Here is a 23038-nt window from a genome sequence, read left to right on the forward strand (position 1 = left end):
GGGCAAGAGGGCATATATCAGAGAGGAAGCAGAGAGACCTAAGGTAACCCTGAAGGAGCTGCAGAGTTCCCAAGCAGAGACTAGAGTATCTGACCTAATTATCACAACAACCGTATACTCCATGGAGAGGTGGCCTTTATGGAAGAGTGGGCAGAAAATTACAACACAAAAATTGTAAGGCTCCTTTTGAGGTTGCCAAAAGACATGTGGGACACTCCCAAAATGTATGGAGAAAGTTCCTATGGTCAGTTGAAACCAAAACTGAACTTTTTGGCCACAAAGGTAAAACAACACAGCTCATCACCCAAGAACACCCTCTTTACTGTGAACCATGTTGGTGGCAGCATCATGCTGTGAGGATGTTTTTTTAGCAGTAGTGACATGGAAAATGGTCAGTGATTTGACACTGGGATGGAGGTTCATTTTCCAACAAGACAATGACCCAGAGTATACTGCTAAAGCAACACTCGAGTGGTTTAACCCCTTAGCGACCGCCGATACGCCTTTTAACGGCGGCCACTAAGGGTACTTAAACCACAGCGCCGTTAATTAACGGCGCTGTGGAAAAAGTAAATAGCGCCCCCCAGAGTCGGATTTTCTCCGGGGTCTCGGCTGCCGGGGATAGCCGAGACCCCAGAGAACATGATTCGGGTTTTTTTTTACCCACCCCGCTTTTGCGATCGCCGGTAATTAACTGTTTACCGGCGATCGCAAAAAAAAACAAAAACGCGATTTCTTTTTAATTTCTCTGTCCTCCGATGTGATCGCACATCAGAGGACAGAGAAAAGGGGAGAAAAGGGGTCCCAGATAGCCCCCCGATACTCACCTGTTTTCCCCGATGCTCCTCGTGGCTCTCGGTGGGCGCCGCCATCTTCAAAATGGTGTGCGCATGCGCAGTGCGCCCGCCGGCCAGCCCCGGGAGAATCTTTGGGGCCTCGGCTACCAGGGGTAGCCGAGACCCCAAAGAGCATGATCGGGGTCGGTTTTACCGACCCCTGTTTTGCGATCGCCGGTAATTAACTGTTTACCGGCGACCGCAAAAAAAAAAAAGAAAAAAAAAAAGCTAAGTGTAATCCTCTGTCCTCTGATGTGATCACACATCAGAGGACAGAGAAATAGGGGGATTCGGGGACCCTATTATACTCACCGGTGTCCCTGGGTCCTCCTGCTGTTCCTTCTGGCTGCCGGCGTCTTCTGGGGAAAAGAAAATGGCGGGCGCATGCGCAGTGCGCCCGCCATCTGTCTCCATCTGCCGGCCGGCAGGAGAAGAGCAGTTGGGGCGAAAATTAGGGTTAGGGGTAGGGTTAGGGGTAGGGTTAGGGCTAGGGTTAGGGTTAGGGGTAGGGTTAGGGCTATGGTTAGGGCTAGGGTTAGGGCTAGGGTTAGGGGTAGGGTTAGGGGTAGGGTTAGGGCTAGGGTTAGGGGTAGGGTTAGGGCTAGGATTAGGGTTAGGGCTAAATTTAGGGTTAGGGTTGGGGCTAAATTTAGGGTTAGGGTTGGGGCTAAATTTAGAGTTAGGGTTGGCGCTAAATTTAGGGTTAGGCTTCTTTCACACTTAAGTCGGTACGGGGCCGTCGCAATGCGTCGGCCCGACATACCGACGCACGTTGTGAAAATTGTGCAGAACGTGGGCAGCGGATGTAGTTTTTCAACGCATCCGCTGCCCAATCTATGTCCTGGGGAGGAGGGGGCGGAGTTACGGCTACGCATGCGCGGTCAGAAATGGCGGATGCGACGTACAAAAAAACGTTACATTGAACGTTTTTTTGTGCTGACGGTCCGCCAAAACACTGATCCAGTGCACGACGGACGCGACGTGTGGCCATCCGTCACGATCCGTCGGCAATACAAGTCTATGGGTAAAAAACGCATCCTGTGGGCACATTTGCAGGATCCGTTTCTTGTCCAAAACGACGGATTGCGACGGATGCCAAACGACGCAAGTGTGAAAGTAGCCTTAGGGCTAGGGTTAGGGTTGGGGCTAAAGTTAGGGCTAGGGTTGGGGCTAAAGTTAGGGTTAGAGTTGGGATTAGGGTTAGGGTTTGGATTAGGGTTGGTATTAGGGGTGTATTGGGATTAGGGTTAGGTTTGAGGATAGGGTTGAGATTAGGATTAGGGGTGTGTTGGATTTAGGGTTTTGATTAGGGTTATGGTTAGGGTTGACATTAGGGTTGTTTTGGGGTAAGGGTTGTGATTATGGTTAGGGTTAGTGATTAGGATTATGGGTCAGGTTGGGATTAGGGTTAGGGATGTGTTGGGGTTAGGGTTGGAGCTAGAATTGGGGGGTTTCCACTGTTTAGGTACATCAGGGGGTCTCCAAACACGACAGCCAATTTTGCGCTCAAAAAGTCAAATGGTGCTCCCTCCCTCCTGAGCTCTGCCGTGCGCCCAAACAGTGGGTTACCCCCACATATGGGGCATCAGCATACTCGGGATAAATTTGACAACAACTTCTGGCGTCCAATTTCTCTTGTTACCCTTGTGAAAATAAAAACTTGGGGGCTACAAAATCCTTTTTGTGGAAAAATATTTTTTTTTATGACTCTGCATTATAAACTTCTGTGAAGCACTTGGGCATTCAAAGTTCTCACCACACATCTATATAAGTTCCTTGGGGGGTCTAGTTTCCAAAACAGGGTCACTTGTGGGGGGTTACTACTGTTTAGGTACATCAGGGGCTCTGCAAACGCAACATAACGCGCACAGACCATTCTATCTAAGTCTGCATTCCAAAACGGCGCTCCTTCCCTTCCGAGCTCTGCCGTGCGCCCAAACAGTGGTTTACCCCCACATATGGGGCATCAGCATACTCAGGATAAATTGGACAACAACTTTAGTGGTCTAATTTCTCCTGTTACCCTTGTGAAAATAAAAACTTGGGGGCTACAATATCTTTTTTGTGAAAAAAAAAATATTTTTTATTTTCACGACTCTGCATTCTAAACTTCTGTGAAGCACTTGGGCATTCAAAGTTCTCACCACACATCTAGACAAGTTCCTTGGGGGGTCTAGTTTCCAAAATGGGGTCACTTGTGGAGGGTTTCTACTGGTTAGGTACATCAGGGGCTCTGCAAACGCAACATAATGCCCGCAGACCATTCTATCAAAGTCTGCATTCCAAAACGGCGCTCCTTCCTTCCGAGCTCTGCCGTGCGCCCAAACAGTGGTTTACCCCCACATATGGGGTACCAGCATACTCGGGACAAATTGGTCAACAACTTTAGTGGTCCAATTTCTCTTGTTACCCTTGTGAAAATAAAAACTTGGGGGCTAAAAAATCTTTTTTGTGGAAAAAAAAATATTTTTTATTTTCACGACTCTGCATTATAAACTTCTGTGAAGCACTTGGGCATTCAAAGTTCTCACCACACATCTAGATAAGTTCCATGGGGGGTCTAGTTTCCAAAATGGGGTCACTTGTGGGGGATTTCTACTGTTTAGGCACATCAGGGGCTCTCCAAACGCGACATGGCGTCCGATCTCAATTCCAGCCAATTCTACATTGAAAAAGTAAAACGGCACTCTTTCTCTTCCAAGCTCTGCGGTGCGCCCAAACAGTGGTTTACCCCCACATATTGGGTATCGACGTACTCAGGAGAAATTGCACAACAACTTTAGTGGTCTAATTTCTCCTGTTACCCTTGTGAAAATAAAAATTTGTGGGCAAAAAGATCATTTTTGTAGAAAAAATGCGATTTTTTTTTTCACGGCTCTACGTTATAAACTTCTGTGAAGCACATGGGGGTTAAAAGTGCTCACCACACATCTATATAACTTCCTTAAGGGGTCTAGTTTCCAAAATGGTGTCACTTGTGGGGGGTTTCCACTGTTTAGGCACATCAGGGGCTCTCCAAACGCGACATGGCGTCCAATCTCAATTCCAGTCAATTCTACATTGAAAAAGTAAAACGGCGCTCCTTCACTTCTAAGTTCTGCGGTGCGCCCAAAAAGTGGTTTACCCCCACATATGGGGTATTGGCGTATTCAGGAGAAATTGCATAACAAAATTTATGGTTACATTTCTGTTTTTACACTTGTGAAAATAAAAAAAATGGTTCTGAATTAAGATGTTTGCAAAAAAAAGTTAAATGTTCATTTTTTCCTTCCACATTGTTTCAGTTCCTGTGAAGCACGTAAAGGGTTAATAAACTTCTTGAATGTGGTTTTGAGAACCTTGAGGGGTGTAGTTTTTAGAATGGTGTCACACTTCATTATTTTCTATCATATAGACCCCTCAAAATGACTTCAAATGTGATGTGGTCCCTAAAAAAAAATGGTGTTGTAAAAATGAGAAATTGCTGGTCAACTTTTAACCCTTATAACTCCCTAACAAAAAAAAAATTTGTTTCCAAAATTGTGCTGATGTAAAGTAGACATGTGAGAAATGTTATTTATTAACTATTTTTCATGACATATCTCTCTGATTTAAGGGCATAAAAATACAAAGTTTGAAAATTGCAAAATTTTAAAAATTTTCGCCATATTTCCATTTTTTTCATAAATAATCGCAAGTAATATCGAAGAAATGTTACCACTAACATGAAGTACAATATATCACGAAAAAACAATCTCAGAATCAGCGGGATCCGTTGATGCGTTCCAGAGTTATAACCTCATAAAGTGACAGTGGTCAGAATTGCAAAAATTGGCTCGGTCATTAAGTACCAAATTGGCTCTGTCACTAAGGGGTTAAGGAGAGATGTGTAAATATTTTGGAGTGGCCTATGCAAAGCCCAGACCTTAATGCAGTTGAGAATCTATGGTCAGTCTTGAAGATTGCTGTTCAGCAGAGGAAACCATCTAACTTGAAGTAGCTGGAGCAATTTTACTTTCAGGAATGGGCAAAAATCCCAGTGGCACAATGTGAAAAGCTCACAGAGACTTATCCAAAGCAACTTACAGCTGTATTTGCAGCAAAAGAAGCTCCACAAAGTACTGACTTTAAAGGGTGAACAGTTATGCACACTGAAGTTTACAGTAATTTTGTACTATTTGTTGTTTGTTTCACAAAAAAAGAAAACCAAATGTTCACAGTTGTAGGCATGTTCTTTACACGAACTGATGCAAACCTTCAAAAAACAGTGAAATTCCAGGTTGTGAAGTATCAAAATGCGAAAAATGCAAATGGGTGTGTGTGAGTGTGTGTGTGGGGGGTGGTGAATACTTTTGCAAGCCACTGAATCAGTAGTTTTAGATTTTATTGAATTGTGTTTATTCACTCACGCATTAAATCGTGCTCGGACAATCACCCGACAGAAGTTCCTAAACCTGTGCTCCCGACCAACTATGAAAAGGGGTTTGTCAAAGTATGGATGATTTTCTCTTAATTCTTCTTCTTGAACTTTCCTGGTAAAAGGTTTATAAGATATATGTTAGTTGCCATAACATTATTAGACAACAAAATAATCCACAACCATAAAAGCACAAATACCTTTTCATCTCCGCCTGCTCCTTCTTTTCCTGGATCATTTTGATTTCACTGTCTTCTCTCTGGGCATTTCTGTACCTTACAGTGTTGGAGTGCTACAGTAGTGAGAGGAAAATTGAATAAGACTAGCTTTGGCACATGTTAGACTAAGAATTATTGAGCAAAATGGCAGAAAATTAAATGTATAACACTTTAAAAGGATCTTCCCCTATTTCCTCAGTGACTGTAAGATTGCAAGCAGGGCCCTCATTCCTCTTAGTATCTGTTGAGCTTTTTGTTTATTGCTGCTTGCGAGCAGGGCCCTCATTCCTCTTAGTATCTGTTGAGCTATTTGTTTATTGCTATGTTTAATGTCTCTTGTCTGTACAAGTCCCCTCTAAAATGTAAAGTGCTGCGGAATATATTGGCTCTATAGAAATAAAATTATTATCATTATTATGTAAAAAGATACTAATAATATCTATATTGGGAACTTAAAAATAATAAAATAAACATTCTTTATCTGAAACTAAACCTGTCAAAAACTGAACTCCTCGTGTTTTCTCCCTCTACTAACCTACCTTTGCCTGACATTGCCATCTCCATGTGCGGTTCCACCATTACTCCAAAGCAACATGCCCGCTGCCTTGGGGTCATCCTTGATTCTGACCTTTCATTCACCCCCCACATCCGATCACTGGCTCGCTCTTCTTATCTGCATCTCAAAAACATTTCTAGAATTCGCCCTTTTCTTACTTTCGAATCTGCAAAAACGCTTACTGTTTCACTTATTCATTCTCGTCTGGACTATTGTAACTCTCTACTAATCGGCCTCCCTCTTGCCAAACTCTCCCCGCTCCAATCTGTCCTGAATGCTGCAGCCAGGATCATATTCCTCACCAACCGTTACACCGATGCCTCTACCTTGTGCCAGTCATTACACTGGCTACCCATCCACTCCAGAATCCAGTACAAAACTACTACCCTCATCCACAAAGCACTCCATGGCTCAGCACTACCCTACATCTCCTCTCTGGTCTCAGTCTACCACCCTACCCGTGCCCTCCGCTCCACTAATGACCTCAGGTTAGCATCCTCAATAATCAGAACCTCCCACTCCCATCTCCAAGACTTTACATGTGCTGCGCCGATTTTTTGGAATGCACTACCTAGGTTAATACGATTAATCCCCAATCCCCACAGTTTTAAGCGTGCCCTAAAAACTCATTTGTTCAGACTGGCCTACCGCCTCAATGCATTAACGTAACGATCCCGGTGTGGCCTATTTAAAAAAAAAAAAAAAATGAATGTTCTCATTCACTTGATGCAGTTAATAGCCCTCTGTGTCTGTACTGTTACATACTTAGGCAGTTAACTGGTTCATGCAGCTTTACATGAACATCGGAGCCTTACACTATGGCTGGTCCGAATAACTATAGCATTTGTTACCATCCACCTCTCGTGTCTCCCCTTTTCCTCATAGTTTGTAAGCTTGCGAGCAGGGCCCTCATTCCTCCTGGTATCTGTTTTGAACTGTATTTCTGTTATGCTGTAAGGTCTATTGTCTGTGCAAGTCCCCTCTATAATCTGTAAAGCACTGCGAAATATGTTGGCGCTATATAAATAAAAATTATTATTATTATAGCACCCTATAAGTACAATAAAGTAATTAAATTGTAATATACTGTATATACTCGAGTATAAGGAGACCCGAGTATAAGCCGAGGCACCTAATTTTGCCACGAAAAACTGGGAAAACTTATTGACTTGAGTATAAGCCGGGTATGCATTGTCCTCTCATCCCTATACTGGTATGCATGGCTCCCCATCACCATCCTTGTATGCATGGCTCTCTGTCCCCATCCTTGTATGCCTGGCTCCCCGTCCCTGTACGTACTGCTCCTTATCCCCTATCCTTGTATGCATGGTTCCTATATAAAAAAACCACACATCTCGTTCCGGCACCAGCAGCTCTTTTGACCAAGCGATCACGTATCCCCGCTCATTTCTCTTTAGCAGTGCGCACAGTTACAGCTGCAGCCGCTGCCTCCTGCCTCCTGTGACCCACTGCTTCGCCGCTCCCCCACCCCTACCATCTTTCTGGGACAATGACTCATGAATAAGCTGAGGGGGGCATTTTCTGCACAAAAAAAGTGCTGAAAAACTCAGCTTATACATGAGTATATACGCCAACTTTTAAAATCAGCTGTTATATCTGTATACTTGAATAATATCACTATTTCTGACCACTGTATAATGTGCAATGCAGTTTTAATCTGCAGGCTTAGGCCTCTTTCACACTTCCGTCTTTCACCTCCAATCACAATCCGTCGTTTTTTGAGAATGCAGGATCCTGCAAAAAATTTGCAGGATCCTGCATTTTCCCATAGACTTGTATTAGCGACGGATTGTGACGGATGGCCATCCATTTCATCTGTCTTTCACTGGATCCTGCATAAAAAAACGGTCCGTCGGGCAGAGAAAACGCTCAGAGGAACGATTTTTCTGCACGTCGGAAAATCGGTCAGCGACGCATCCTGCGTTGCCCGTCACTGGCTACAATGGAACCCTATGGGTGCAGGATGCGTCGCTGCCTGTGAAAAGCAGGAATCCAGCGACGGGTCCCGCCTTTTTCAAAGAGCGCATGCGTGGAAGAATTTCCCGTCAGGGAAATTCTCTCTCACTCGCTCTCTTTCTACTATTGATGCTGTCTATGCAGCATCAATAGTAACAAGATATTATGTTAAAAATAATTAAAGAAATAAAAAATCACAATATTCTCACCTACTGGAGTTCCCGCGCAGCATCACCGATGCTCCTGGCAGCCAGCGTTACTTCCTAGTAATACGTTGCGAAATCTCACGAGAAGTCGCAGTCTCACGAGACCACGACTTCTCGCAAGATTTTGCAATGTATTACTAGGAACGCTAGCTACCGGAAGCATCGCTGCACGGGAATGCCGGTAGGTGAGAATACTGCGATTTTTAATTTTTTTAACCTGGTTTGTGTTGTGTATGCGTTTTCGCAGTGGAAAACCGCTGTGAAGACGCATGCACAACAGGTGCACATAGGCTCGATGGGTCCGTCAGAAAGACAGGCCCAGTGCACACATTTTCCACAATCTGCACAGGATCCGTCATTTCAACGTCTTGACGGATCCTGTGCAGATTTGGAAGACGGAAGTGTGAAAGAAGCCTTAATCTATAAGGTCATGTTACACACTGAGAATTCTGTAATGGTATAGGCATGAATGTTGAGCTTAAATCCTAACAAAATCCACTGACTTTTCACTGGAAATAAATATAAATAAGGTGTTTTATGCCCCCTATTCATAATCTCAGGAATAAACATGCTGACAACAGTAAAATATAGGGTTTATAGGGTTTTTCTTTATTCTTTTGAATTGATGATCTAACTTCAGAATTTACCATCAATATTAGGTAATTGGGGCTCCAACCCTTGGATCATCACTCATCAGCTGTTGAAAGGCCATAAGCAGACCTGCAAAGTATAGCTTCAAGTTTTTATAAGGGCTAGGCCTCCTATTACAACTGTATCCTATTAAAGGGAACCTGTCACCTGAATTTGGCGGGACAAGTTTTCGGTCATATGGGCGGAGTTTTCGGGTGTTTGATTCACCCTTTCCTTACCCGCTGGATGCATGCTGGCCGCAATATTGGCTTAAAGTTCATTCTCTGTCCTCCGTAGTACACGCCTGCGCAAGGCAATCAGGTTCAGGTGACAGGTTCCCTTTAAAGTTAGCAGAACTGAGTTGCAATAAAATACCCAGGATTGAAAGGAAATCTGTCAGTAGAATCAAACCACTAAGTCGTCGATATAGGCATGTAGGTCATGGGAAGCTGAATAAAATTATACACTGATATCTGCCATCTGATGTCTTATTTCAGATATAGCAATGGCTGCACTTAATTGTACTAAAGCAAGGGAATGTGCGATACATGAAATGTGAATAGCATAATGGCTTGTGAAATCTATGAAAAAACACATGAGATGCTTAGCACAAAATTTGGTCAAAAAATGTGAGCCCTTTCCAGCAAAGACAAAATCTCATACAACCTATTTAGTTTCTAGTTACCAGCTGGTTGAAGGAAAATATTAAAACTTAACTTTTACTAAATGTATTAAAATCTATAAAGTGCGGGAAAATAGTGCAAAAAAGTGCCTGTGCTACTAACGTGTGTGCAAATATAAACAAAAAGCAATTGTACATAGCACATATCACAGTAATATATAAAGCAGCGTTTGGGGATATTATGTCAAAAAAACTCCTTCCATGCCCCTATATATCATAATTATTTAATATAGCTGTCTTTTTCTCATCAGAGACTCTTCTTTTTCCCGCACTTTATAGATTTTAATACATTTAGTAAAAGTTAAGTTTTAATTTTTTCCTCCAACCGGCTCAAAAAATGTGAGCCCATCAACCACTGTCAAGGTAATCTCATGGATCGGATGGGTCCCTGACCTGTCTACCTAGTGTGAACACTTATCTCTGGCTAATAACATGGTAAAACCTGCATTTATACGAAGGTCGGAACCAAATGTGTTTGGATGTAATTAAAATCACAGCATGGTGAAGGATGGGGTGTTCAAGTCAGAAAAAATAGTACATAGCAAATAATGGTAAACTGACTGAACAGAGAACTATAGTCTGAACTGGTGCATAACCAAAAAAGGTCTTTTTTGGTTATGCACCAGTTCAGACTAGTTCTCTGTTCAGTCAGTTTACCGTTATTTGTTATTTCAGATATATCCATGATTTTCTCATAAGTAAATGAGCTGTTCAGGGCTATGGGCCGGACACTGATCTACATGAGAATCTGCCTCCAGAGCTTGTTATAAATGAAAGGAGGCTTTACCAATGTGATACATGTAACAACAGTAGAACTGTAGAACTGAATTTCATCTCATAACAAACATGTTAGCAGCTGAAGCTCTCACAGCTCCGCTGTATTACCACCCTGGCTGCCTGTGAGATAGTTAGATAGAAGTTGAAGCACAGAGAGGAACCTGCCCATATGTCAGTTATCATCACAGTGAGATCTGGAGAGCAGAAAGCAGCCGTTATATATCACACTGATAATGTCCGCTTTCATTTTCAATAATCTCTGTAGGCAGATTCCCATGCAGATCAGGGTCCGGCCAATAGTACTGGAATGAACAGCACTTACATAGAAGAAAAACATGGATTTATTTGGAATAAGACATCGGATCACAGATATCAAGGTATCGTTTTATTCAGATTCCTATGACCTGCATGCTTGTATAGACAGCTTAGGAGGGTTGACCCTACTGACAGATTCCTTCTATTGGAAACTAGCTAAGGGGCCCAGCGTTGCCTGGGCATAGTAAATATCTGTGGTTAGTTATAGCACCTCACTTCTCTTATTTTCTCATCACGCCTCTCATTTTACCCCTCACATCTTTCATTTTCTCCCTTACACCTCTCATTTTCCCCCTCACTCCTCTTATTTTCCCCCTCACTTCTCTCATTCCCCCCTAACACTTGTCATTTTGACCTCACATCTTTCATTTTCTGATCACTCCACTATTTTCCCTCACTCCTCTCATTTTGCACTCACAACTTTTCATTTTCACCTCACACCCCTCATTTTCACCTCACACCCCTCATTTTCACCTCACACCTCTCATTTTCCCTCAGTATATACATGTTTGTTGTATCTTATTAATCAGATTTTTATTTTTGAAGGATAATACCAGACTTGTGTGTGTTTTAGGGCGAGTTTCATGTGTCAAGTTGTGTGTGTTGAGTTGCATGTGGCTACATGCATGTAGCGACTTTTGTGAGATGAGTTTTGTGTGGCGACATGCGTGTAGCAACTTTTTGTGTGTCGAGTTTCCTTTCACTTTTTCCCCATTATGTAGAGGGGCAAAATTGTTTGGTGAATTGGAACGCGCGGGGTTAAAATTTCGCCTCACAACATAGCCTATGATGCTCTCGGGGTCCAGACGTGTGACTGTGCAAAATTTTGTGGCTGTAGCTGCGACGGTGCAGATGCCAATCCCGGACATGCACACATACACACATATTCAGCTTTATATATTAGACTAGCTGAAGAGCCCAGCGTTGCCTGGGTATAGTTAATATCTGTGCTTAAGTATAGCACCTCACTTCTCTTATTTTCCCATCACGCCTCTCATTTTCCCCCTCACATCTTTCATTTTCTCCCTTACACCTCTCATTTTCCCCCTCACTCCTCTTATTTTCTCCCTCACTCCTCTCATTCCCCCCTAACACTTGTCATTTCGACCTCACATCTTCCATATTCCAGACCTCTGCCCTTCCCCAATAACTTCCCTCTCCAACATGACTGAAGGAGAACTTACTCGCCTCCTTTCCAAATCACACCTCACCACCTGTGCACTTGACCCCATCCCTTTCCACCTGTTCCCTATCCTCACTAAAGGTACCGTCACATTTAGCGACGCTGCGGCGATCTAGACAACGATCCCGATCGCTGCAGCGTCGCTGTGTGGTCGCTGGAGAGCTGTCACACAGACAGCTCTCCAGCGACCAACTATGCGAAGTCCCCTGGTAACCAGGGTAAACATAGGGTTACTAAGCGCAGGACCGCGCTTAGTAACCCGATGTTTACCCTGGTTACCAGCGTAAACGTAAAAAAACCCAAACACTACATACTTACATTCCGGTGTCTGTCCCCCGGCGCTGTGCTTCTCTGCACTGACTGTGAGCGCCAGCCGGAAAGAACAGCGGTGACGTCACCGCTGTGCTCTGCTTTCCGGCCAGCGCTTACACTGGTTACCAGTGAAGACATCGCTGAATCGGCATCACACACGCCAATTCAGCGATGTCTGCGGGAGTCCAGCGACGAAATAAAGTTCTGAACTTTCTGCTCCGATCAACGGTGGCACAGCAGGATCCAGATTGCTGCTGCCTGACAAACTCAACGATATCGCTAGCCAGGACGCTGCAACGTCACGGATCGCTAGCGATATCGTTCAGTGTGACGGTACCTTAACACGCTCATTCCAGCCCTAACCAATCTCTTCAACCTATCGCTATCTTCTGGTACTTTCCCCTCTGCCTTCAAACATGCCAACATCACACCTATCCTCAAAAAAGCTAACCTTGACCCAACTGCTTTGCCCAGCTATCGCCCCATATCACTGCTCCTGTTTGCTTCCTAACTCCTTGAGCAGCATGTCCACGGTCAACTTTCCTCCCACCTCTAATTTAACACTTTACTTGACAACCTCCAATCTGGCTTCCGCCACCACCACTCCACCGAAACTGCTCTGACCAAAATTACTAATGACTTAAGGTACCGTTACACTAAACCATTTACCAACGATCACGACCAGCGATACGACCTGGCCGTGATCGTTGGTAAGTCGTTGTGTGGTCGCTGGGGAGCTGTCACACAGACAGCTCTCTCCAGCGACCAATGGTCCGGGGAAAGACTTCGGCATCGTTGAAACTGTCTTCAACGATGCCGAAGTCCCCCTGCAGCACTCGGGTAACGAGGGTAAACATCGGGTTACTAAGTGCAGGGCCGCGCTTAGTAACCCGATATTTACCCTGGTTACCATTGTAAAAGTTAAAAAAAAAACAGTACATACTCACATTGTGATGTCTGTCACATCCCCCACCGGCGTCCACAGGGTTAAAACTGCTTTCGGCAGGAGCGCTGCTAATGCACGCGCTCTGGCCGAGAGCTTCCCTGCACTGACTGTCAGCGCCGGCAGTAACAGCGGCGACGTCACCGCTGTGCTCTGCTTTACGTCCGGCACTGACAGTCAGTGCAGGGAAGCTTTCGGCCGGAGCACGTGCATTAGCAGCGCTCCTGCCGAAAGCAGTTTTAACCCTGTGGACGCCGGGGGACGTGACAGACATCAGAATGTGAGTATGTACTATTTTTTTTTTTACTTTTACAATGGTAACCAGGGTAAATATCGGGTTACTAAGCGCGGCCCTGCGCTTAGTAACCCGATATTTACCCTGGTTACAAGTGAACACATCGCTGGATCGGCGTCACACACGCCGATCCAGTGATGACAGCGGGTGATCAGCGACCAAAAAAAGGTCCTGATCATTCCCCAGCGACCAACGATCTCCCAGCAGGGGCCTGATTGTTGGTCGCTGTCACACATAACGAGATCGTTAGCGGAATCATTGCTACGTCACAAAAAGCGTGACGTTGCAACGATATCCTTAACGATATCGTTATGTGTGAAGGTACCTTTACTCACAGCCAAAGCTAACAGACAGTTCTCCATCCTTCTCCTTCTCGACCTTTCCTCTGCTTTCGACACAGTCGACCACTGCCTACTGCTACAGATTCTTTCTTCCTTCGGTATCAAAGGCCCTGCCCTGTCCTGGATTGCCTCATACATTTCCGACCGCACATTTAGCGTTTCCCACTCCCACACTACCTCCTCACCCCGCCCCCTCTTTGTTGGTGTCCCTCAAGGCTCTGTCCTAGGGCCTCTACTTTTTTCCATCTATACCCTTGGTCTAGGACAACTCATAAAGTCCCATGGCTTCCAGTACCACCTATATGCGGATGACACTCAGATCTACCTCTCTAGCTCAGATGTCGCCTCTCTTCTGTCCAGAATCCCAGAGTGTCTGTCAGCCATATCCTCCTTCAACTCTTGCTTCCTAGAACTCAATGTAGACAAAACCAAACTCATCATCTTTCCCCCATCTCGTGTATCCCCCAGACCTGATCCATCTATTATGGTAAACGGCATCACGCTCTCTCTCGCACCTGAAATCCGCTGCCTCGGGATAACTCTCGATTCTGCCCTGTCCTTCAAACCGCACATCCAAACTCTTGCCACCTCCAGTCGCCTCCAACTCAAAAATATTGCCAGAATCCGTCCCTTCCTCAGCCCACAATCTACTAAAACTCTTGTGCATGCCCTCATCATCTCCTGCCTCGATTACTGCAACACCCTCCTCTGTGGCCTCCCCGCTAACTCCCTTGCATCAGTCCAGTCTGTCCTCAACTCTGTTGCTTGGCTAATCCACCTCTCTCCTCGCTACTCCCCTGCTTCACCCCTCTGCAAATCCCCCCACTGGCTCCCAATTCCCCAACGAATCCAGTTCAAACTACTAACACAGATCTGCAAAGCCATCCTCAACCTTTCCCCTCCCTATATCTCTGAACTAATTTCCCACTATCTTCCCTCACGTAATCTTCGATCCTCCCAAGACCTCCTACTCTCCTCCACACTTATTCGTTCCTCACACAACCGCCTCCAAGATTTCTCCCAAATATCCCCCATCCTCTGGAATTCCACGCCTCAAGACGTCCGATTATCCACCACCCTCGGATCCTTCAAACGGAACCTGAAAACCCATCTCTTCAGGAAAGCCTACAGCCTGCAATAACCATTCTATCGCCTCACCAACCACCCGAGCTGCCACCTCACCAACCACCCGAGCTGCCGCCCCACCAACCACCCGAGCTGCCACCTCACCAACCACCCGAGCTGCCGCCCCACCAACCACCCGAGCTGCAGTGTCGCCACCACCAGAGCTGCTGCCTCACACCACCAGAGTTGCTGCCTCACCACCACCAGTGCTGCAGAACACCGAGCTCCTGTCTCTTCCCCATTATCAAGAAGAATGTAAGTCCGCAAGGACAGGGTCCTCTCCCCTCTGTACCAGTCTGTCATTGCAACTTGGTTTACTGTTAATGATATCTATAACTTTGTATGTAACCCCTTTTAACATTGAATTAATGGTGCTATATAAGTAAATAATAATAATAACACAAAGTGATGTCACAGTGCAGGGATAATAAGCACAGCATCATATTACAATGATAATAACACACAGTGATGTCAGAGTGCAGGGATAATAAGCACAGCATCATATTAAAATGATAATAACACACAGTGATGTCACAGTGCAGGGATAATAAGCACAGCATCATATTAAAATGATAATAACACACAGTGATGTCACAGTGCAGGGATAATGAGCACAGCATCATATTACAATGATAATAACACACACAGTGATGTCACAGTGAAGGGATAATAAGTAATAAGCACAGCGTCATATTACAATGATAACACACAGTGATGTCACAGTGAAGGGATAATAAGCACAGCGTCATATTACAATGATAATAACACACAGTGATGTCACAGTGCAGGGATAATAAGCACCACATCATATTAAAATGATAATAACACACAGTGATGTCACAGTGCAGGGATAATGAGCACAGCATCATATTACAATGATAATAACACACACAGTGATGTAACAGTGAAGGGATAATAAGTAATAAGCACAGCGTCATATTACAATGATAACACACAGTGATGTCACAGTGAAGGGATAATAAGCACAGCGTCATATTACAATGATAATAACACACAGTGATGTCACAGTGCAGGGATAATAAGCACAGCGTCATCTTTCAATGATAATAACACACAGTGATGTCACAGTGAAGAGATAATAAGCACCACATCATATTACAATGGTAATAACACACAGTGATGTCACAGTGAAGAGATAATAAGCACAGCATCATATTACAATGGTAATAACACACAGTGATGTCACAGTGAAGAGATAATAAGCACAGCATCATATTACAATGATAATAACACACAGTGATGTCACAGTGCAGGGATAATAAGCACAGCGTCATCTTTCAATGATAATAACACACAGTGATGTCACAGTGAAGGGATAATAAGTAATAAGCACAGCGTCATATTACAATGATAACACACAGTGATGTCACAGTGCAGGGATAATAAGCACAGTGTCATATTACAATGGTAATAACACACAGTGATGTCACAGTGCAGGGATAATAAGCACAGCGTCATATTACAATGATAATAACACACAGTGATGTCACAGTGCAGGGATAATAAGCACAGCGTCATCTTTCAATGGTAATAACACACAGTGATGTCACAGTGCAGGGATAATAAGCACAGCGTCATATTACAATGATAATAACACACAGTGATGTCACAGTCACAGTAAGCATAACATTATATTACATCACATACAGTGATGTCACAGTGCAGGGATAATAAGCACAGTGTCATATTACAATGATAATAACATACAGTGATGTCACAGTGCAGGAATAATAAGCACAGCGTCATATTACAACGATAATAACACACAGTGATGTCACAGTGCAGGAATAATAAGCACAGCGTCATATTACAATGATAATAACACACAGTGATGTCACAGTGCAGGGATAATAAGCACAGCATCATATTACAATGGTAATAACACACAGTGATGTCACAGTGCAGGGATAATAAGCACAGCGTCATATTACAATGATAATAACACACAGTGATGTCACAGTGCAGGGATAATAAGCACAGCGTCATCTTTCAATGGTAATAACACACAGTGATGTCACAGTACAGGGATAATAAGCACAGCGTCATATTACAATGATAATAACACACAGTGATGTCACAGTCACAGTAAGCATAACATTATATTACATCACATACAGTGATGTCACAGTGCAGGAATAATAAGCACAGCACAATACTAAAAAGATAACACACACAGTGATGTCACAGTGCAAGGGTAATAAGCACAGCATCATATTACAATGATAATAACACACAGTGATGTCACAGTGAAGGGATAATAATTAGAGATGGGCATACCAGTAAACAGTAAAGTTCGGCTTCCGTATCGAACACCTAATGTTCGGGCACGGACATTGAAAATGGACTCTACCATGACAGTGCGACAAACGCCGCTTTTGATCAGCGGTGAAATCATCCCCGCCGGTCAGAGAGCTGCGGTTCCCACGTTGACAAAAGACAGCTTGAGTACTCAGCTGTCATCGGAGGTATAAAGTTTACCTCCGGTCACTGGTGTCAGCTGATGGGCCTACAGCTCCCATCATCCGACACCTGCTGCCGCTAATAACAGTGATAGCAGGAGCAGATGATATTCATTAGCTCTGGCGCTGTAATTACATAATTTTAAAAAAATGGCGTGGGCTCCTCCGAATTTTTGATAACCAGCCAGGCAAAACTCACAGCTGTGGGCTGCAACCCTCAGCTGTCAGCTTCAACAAGGCTGGTTATCAAGAGTAGAGGGGTCCCCACGCTGTTTTTTTAAATTGTTTAAATAAATAATTTTAAAAAACAGCATGGGGTCCCCCCCCTCTGACCGGCGGTAGTTTCACCACCGATCAGAAGCAGTGTTTGCAGCGCTGTCATGCACATGACAGCGCAGCTAACACTGTATGTTCGGGCCCCCTATTTAAGTGAATGGGGTCTCGTTTGGGGTCCGGGTACTGTTCTGGTACCCGAACCTGAACTTTTTGTAACTGTTTGGCCAAACCCGCCAGACCCGAACATCCAGGTGTCCCCCATCTCTAATAATAAGCACAACATGACAGCACAACTATAATAATACACACAGTGATGTCACAGTCACAGTAAGCACGACATCATATTACAACACACACAGTGATGTCACAGTGAAGGGATAATAAGCACAGCGTCATAGTACAATGATAAAAATACACAGTGAAGTCACCTTGCAGGGAAAATAAGCACAACATCATAGAACAATGATAATAATATGCGGTGTTGTCACGGTGCAAAGATAATAATCACAGCATCAGAATACAATGATAATAACACACATAGTGATGTCACGGTGCAGGGATAATAAGCACAGCATCATAGTACAATGATAATAATACACATGGTGATGTCACAGGGCAGGCCTCAGTCATGGCCAAAAGTGTTGGCACCCTTGAAATTGTTCCAAAGGAAGTATTTTTCCTAGAAAATTATTGGAATTACAATTTTTTTGCTATACACTGTATTTTCTTGGTGTGTATTGGAACAACACAAAAAACTGAAAAGAAAAAGGGAAATTTGACATAATTTTACACAAATCCCCAAAATGGTCCGACCAAAATTGTTGAAACCTATCTAAAAATGTGGAAAACAACTTTGTTTCAAGCATGTGATGCTCGTTCAAGCTCATCTGTGGCAAGTAAAAGTGTGGGCAATATGAAAATCACACCTGAAACCAAAAAAAGGGGAGAAGTTGACTCAATCTTTGAACTGTGTGTCTGTGTTTGCCACACTAAGCATGGACAAGAGAACTGGACTTGAGAACTAAAATCGTTGAAAAATATCAACAATCTCAAGGTTACAAATCTATCTCCAGAGATCTTGATGTTCCTTTATTCACGTCAACAACATAATCAAGAAGTTTACAATTCATGGCACTGTAGCTAAAAATTGATGAAAGGTTGCAGTGCAGTATAATCCGAATGGTGGACAAGTAGTCAGCCCAATCTATCAGTCGACATTTGAATTAAATGAAACACTATGGCAGGAGACCCAGGACCCCACTGCTGACACAGAGACATGAAAAATCTAGACTGCAGTTTGCCAAAATGTAAGTGAGTAAACCAGAATCCTTCTGGGAAAGAGTCTTGTGGACAGATGAGACCAAGATAGAGCTCTTTGGTAAAGCACATCACTCTACTGCTTACCGAAAAACACCCAGAATTGGATGGAAACAAAGCGCTGGAGAGTTTTGAAGTGGCCAGCAATGATTCCAGATCTAAATTCTATTGAACACCTATGGAGAGATCTTATCCCCTTAACGACCTATGACGTGAATATCAGTCATAGGTCACCTCCCCCTCTTTGTTGCGTGCTCCGGTGCTGAGCCGATACAGTTGCATTCTGCGGAAGAGCAGGGAGAATCAATCTCCCTGCTCTCCCGCTATGGGGCCCCTGAGCAGGCGGTGAGGCCCGGTGCCAGCAGTGGGCCCCCCGCCTGTCATCCCAGGGTCAGCTGTACAGGCATTTAGCCGATACAGCTGACCGCAATGATGAGGGAGCGAGTGCTACGCTCCTTCCCCCTGTCAGTGCCCGGCACCCGCTGTGAGGAGATCAGCGGAGCAGCGCAGGAACCAGGATGAAGAGAGGTGAGTATTTTTTTTTATGGGTGCTGCTGCCTTATTACAGGGTCTGCCTATGGGGGGGCTGCCTTATTACAGAGTCTGCCTATGGGGCTGCCTCATTACAGGGTCTGCCTATAGGGGTGCTACCTTATTACAGGGTCTGCCTATAGGGGTGCTGCCTCATTACAGGGTCTGCCTATAGGGGTGCTGCCTTATTACAGGGTCTGCCTATAGGGGTGCTGCCTCATTACAGGGTCTGCCTATAGGGGTGCTGCCTTATTACAGGGTCTGCCTATAGGGGTGCTGCCTTATTACAGGGTCTGCCTATAGGGGTGCTGCCTTATTACAGGGTCTGAATATGGGAGCTGCCTTATTACAGGGTTTGACTATGGGGGCTGCCTCATTACAGGGTCTGACTATGGGGGTGCTGCCTCATTACAGGGTCTGCCTATAGGGGCTGCCTTATTACAGGGTCTGCCTAAGGGGTGCTGCCTTATTACAGGGTCTGACTATGGGGGCTGCCTTATTACAGGGTCTGACTATGGGGGCTGCCTTATTACAGGGTCTGACTATGGGAGCTGCCTTACTACAGAGTCTGCCTATGTGGGTGCTGCCTTATTACAGGGTCTGCCTATATGGGGGTGCTGCCTTATTACATGGTCTGCCTATGGGGGCTGCCATATGCTATAGAGTCTGCCTATGAGGAGTGCATTGTACTATATTGTGGACTATTTGGTGCATTATGCTACGGTATATGGAGGCTATCTAGGGGCCATCATACAGTATGATAAACGCTTGATAAAGTGTTGCTGGGAGCATGCGAAACGCGCGTCGGGGTTGTTTCTTTGGGGTCACCCAACATCCCACTTGGGGCGTATTGACTTCTGCCTATGGTAAGCCTTCTCCCTTAGGAAAAATAAAAATATTTATTTTTGGTAATGATTTTCTGAGATTTCCCATGTAAGGGGCGGCTTCCTTAATAACAATGGCTCATGGTGCTGCATAAGCACTTTAGAGCCTTATGAACATATTTGCACAATCGGGCAGCGGCAATATGTAACCCCCACTATTTTTCTACACTGTTTTTGTGTGTTTTCTTCCTGTATTTGTCTTACTATCTGATTAACTTTTGTGACGGTCTATGGTTATTGGATCTACTGGTCTTGATCTTATTAATTAATAAATAATACTTTGATAAATTGTACCTGGTTGCTCTTGTTTCTCCTTGTATGTATACAGTATGGAGATTAGAGTGTGGTGTTCATTATAAAGTCATGGCCAAAAGTATTGACACCCCTGCAATTCTGTCAAATAATACTGATTTTCTTCCTGAAAATGATTGCAAACACAAATTATTTGGTATTATTATCTTCATTTAATTTGTCTTAACCCTTGTCAGGCTGCATAATTTTACAACCTTAACAGGCTGCATAGGTACAATTGTACCTTCACATATACCTCCACTGTGGGAAGACTTTACTTGGTTTCAGAAACTAAAGTTCATTCAGCTACAAATGTTATGCTGATATCTATTGTTCAGTGTTGTTACTGGTCACTTATGTTGCTGTCAATTAAGTTAATTCAAACTGGGAGTGGCTTCTACTTGTCTTCCTGCCTCCCTCCTCTCATTAGCCATTTTGCTGTTCATCTCATTGCTGTGAGCACACATTTCTAGGCTTGTGAAGTCTTCAATTTCTTGGAAACGAAGGTAGGAAAGTCTCACAGCATCTAACAGCCAGTTATACCTTTATTCTCATTATGTGGGGACAGAACAGTCAAATTGTCTTTCAGCCTGGACTTGGCTTACATATATTTTGTATGAAACTTATCACTATAGGTATAATTTTTATACGAAAAATGGATAATAATTAGTATCTACATATTGTTTTACGATGTTTTATTTATATTCAGCACAAAATACGAAGCCAAAATTCATCTAGCAAGTCATCATGAGTGATAGTAATGCTGGATCTAGTTTCCGCCATAATCCAAGAAAACGTGTTTGCAGGTTAGTATAATTTTGTGAAAAGCCAATAATGTAGTATTTCGGAAAATTATTTATTTTACATTTTTTCATATTTACAGATTTACGTCTGACGAAATAATGCGAATGCTAGAAGAATCTGATTCTGAGCATGAGGATGAACCATATGTTCCATCTGATGATGAAAACTATGTACCACAAGTGGATGTTACTGAAGAAGATTCAGACATTGAACAAGAAATGGTCATAGAGCATGAAAATGAATACGAATCAGACGAAAGTGTTGAGGATGATTCTGTGCCTCAAAGTGCAGGCGACATTTGGACTGCTAAGGATGAAACTCAATGGTGCAGTAATCCACTGCCAAATGCACAAACAAAATCTCGTAATGTCCTACGACAAAGAGGTGGCCCTGCAGCAATCAGCAACCTATATACAGCAAAAGAGCTATTCAAGTCCATCATGACTCCCGAGATGTGTGACATCATATTACGGGAAACGAATCGAAAGGCCAAGAGAGTTTGTGATGCTTACAACAACGAACTGGTACAACGTTTTCCTGATTCTTCCAAACGGCCACCACAAAAAACATTCAAGCAATTTACTGAAACTGAACTTCATGCATTTTTGGGCATACTGATTGCTGCTGGTGTGCACAGAGCCAACAAAGAGAATCTGGAGGAAATGTGGAATGTTGCTGCTCTGCCTCTTATACGTGCAGCCATGTCTCGTGACCGCTTCAAGATGATACTCAGATTTATCAGGTTTGACAACGAAAATACACGTGCAGAACGTGTGCAAACAGATAAAGCTGCACCAATACGGGACATCTGGACAATGCTGAACAGTAATCTGGAGAGAGCCTACAAGCCATATCATTGTATCACCGTCGACGAGCAATTATTTCCATTTAGAGGTCATACTAAATTTACCCAGTATATACCTTCAAAACCAGCTAAATATGGCATAAAGATTTTCTGGGCTTGTGACTCATCAAATGCCTACCCTTTACAAGGTCAGCTCTACACTGGGAAACCAACTGATGGTCCTCGACAAGTAAACATTGGAGAACGAACAGTATTGGACCTAGTGAGCTCGTATAAAGGCTCTGGAAGAAATGTCACCACCGATAACTTCTTTACAACCATGGAACTAGCTAAGGTATTGAACTCCTGGAACATGACACTAGTTGGTACAGTGAGAAAAAACAAAAGGTTCCTACCTAACAACATGCAGCCTGCCAAAGAAAGGCCTGTATACTCGACAAATTTTGCCTACAATCATGATGCAACAGTCTGTTCATATGTACCAAAGAAGAACAAATCAGTCGTGCTTCTATCATCTATGCACATGACGGGAGAAGTTGAAGAGACACTAGCAGCCAAGCCAGAGATAATAAAATACTACAACATAACAAAAGGTAGCGTTGATGTTATGGATAAAATGTTGGGAGAGTACACTGTGAAACGACGAACATCACGTTGGACTTTGGCATTTTTCTACAATATGATTGATGTCAGTGGGTTAGCATCCTACATCATCTACAGAGAACACAATCCAAGCTTCAGGGCAAAGGATCAACGAAGAAAGTTCCTGAAAGATCTCGCAAATCAGCTGTGTATGATTGCAATTGAAGATCGTAGTACAAACAAAATGATAATGAGAAACCATTTTCTTCGAGGTGC

The 23038-nt window shown here is 43.8% G+C and overlaps 1 protein-coding gene across 2 annotated transcripts in view; it reads right to left on the reverse strand.

The window, feature by feature from the left end:
• Nucleotides 1–23038, reverse strand: part of NALCN (sodium leak channel, non-selective) — a 1007092-nt gene that overhangs the window by 142594 nt on the left and 841460 nt on the right. For both annotated transcript variants that reach the window (XM_069757980.1, XM_069757979.1), the window contains exons 21-22: nt 5433–5524; nt 5225–5347 (exon numbers count right to left, since the gene is read on the reverse strand). In XM_069757980.1, coding sequence (XP_069614081.1) covers nt 5225–5347; nt 5433–5524 — 215 coding nt within the window. The remainder of the gene's footprint in view (nt 1–5224; nt 5348–5432; nt 5525–23038) is intronic.

This window comes from Ranitomeya imitator, chromosome 3 (genome assembly GCF_032444005.1).
Source record: "Ranitomeya imitator isolate aRanImi1 chromosome 3, aRanImi1.pri, whole genome shotgun sequence".
NCBI classification, from domain to species: Eukaryota; Metazoa; Chordata; class Amphibia; order Anura; family Dendrobatidae; genus Ranitomeya; species Ranitomeya imitator.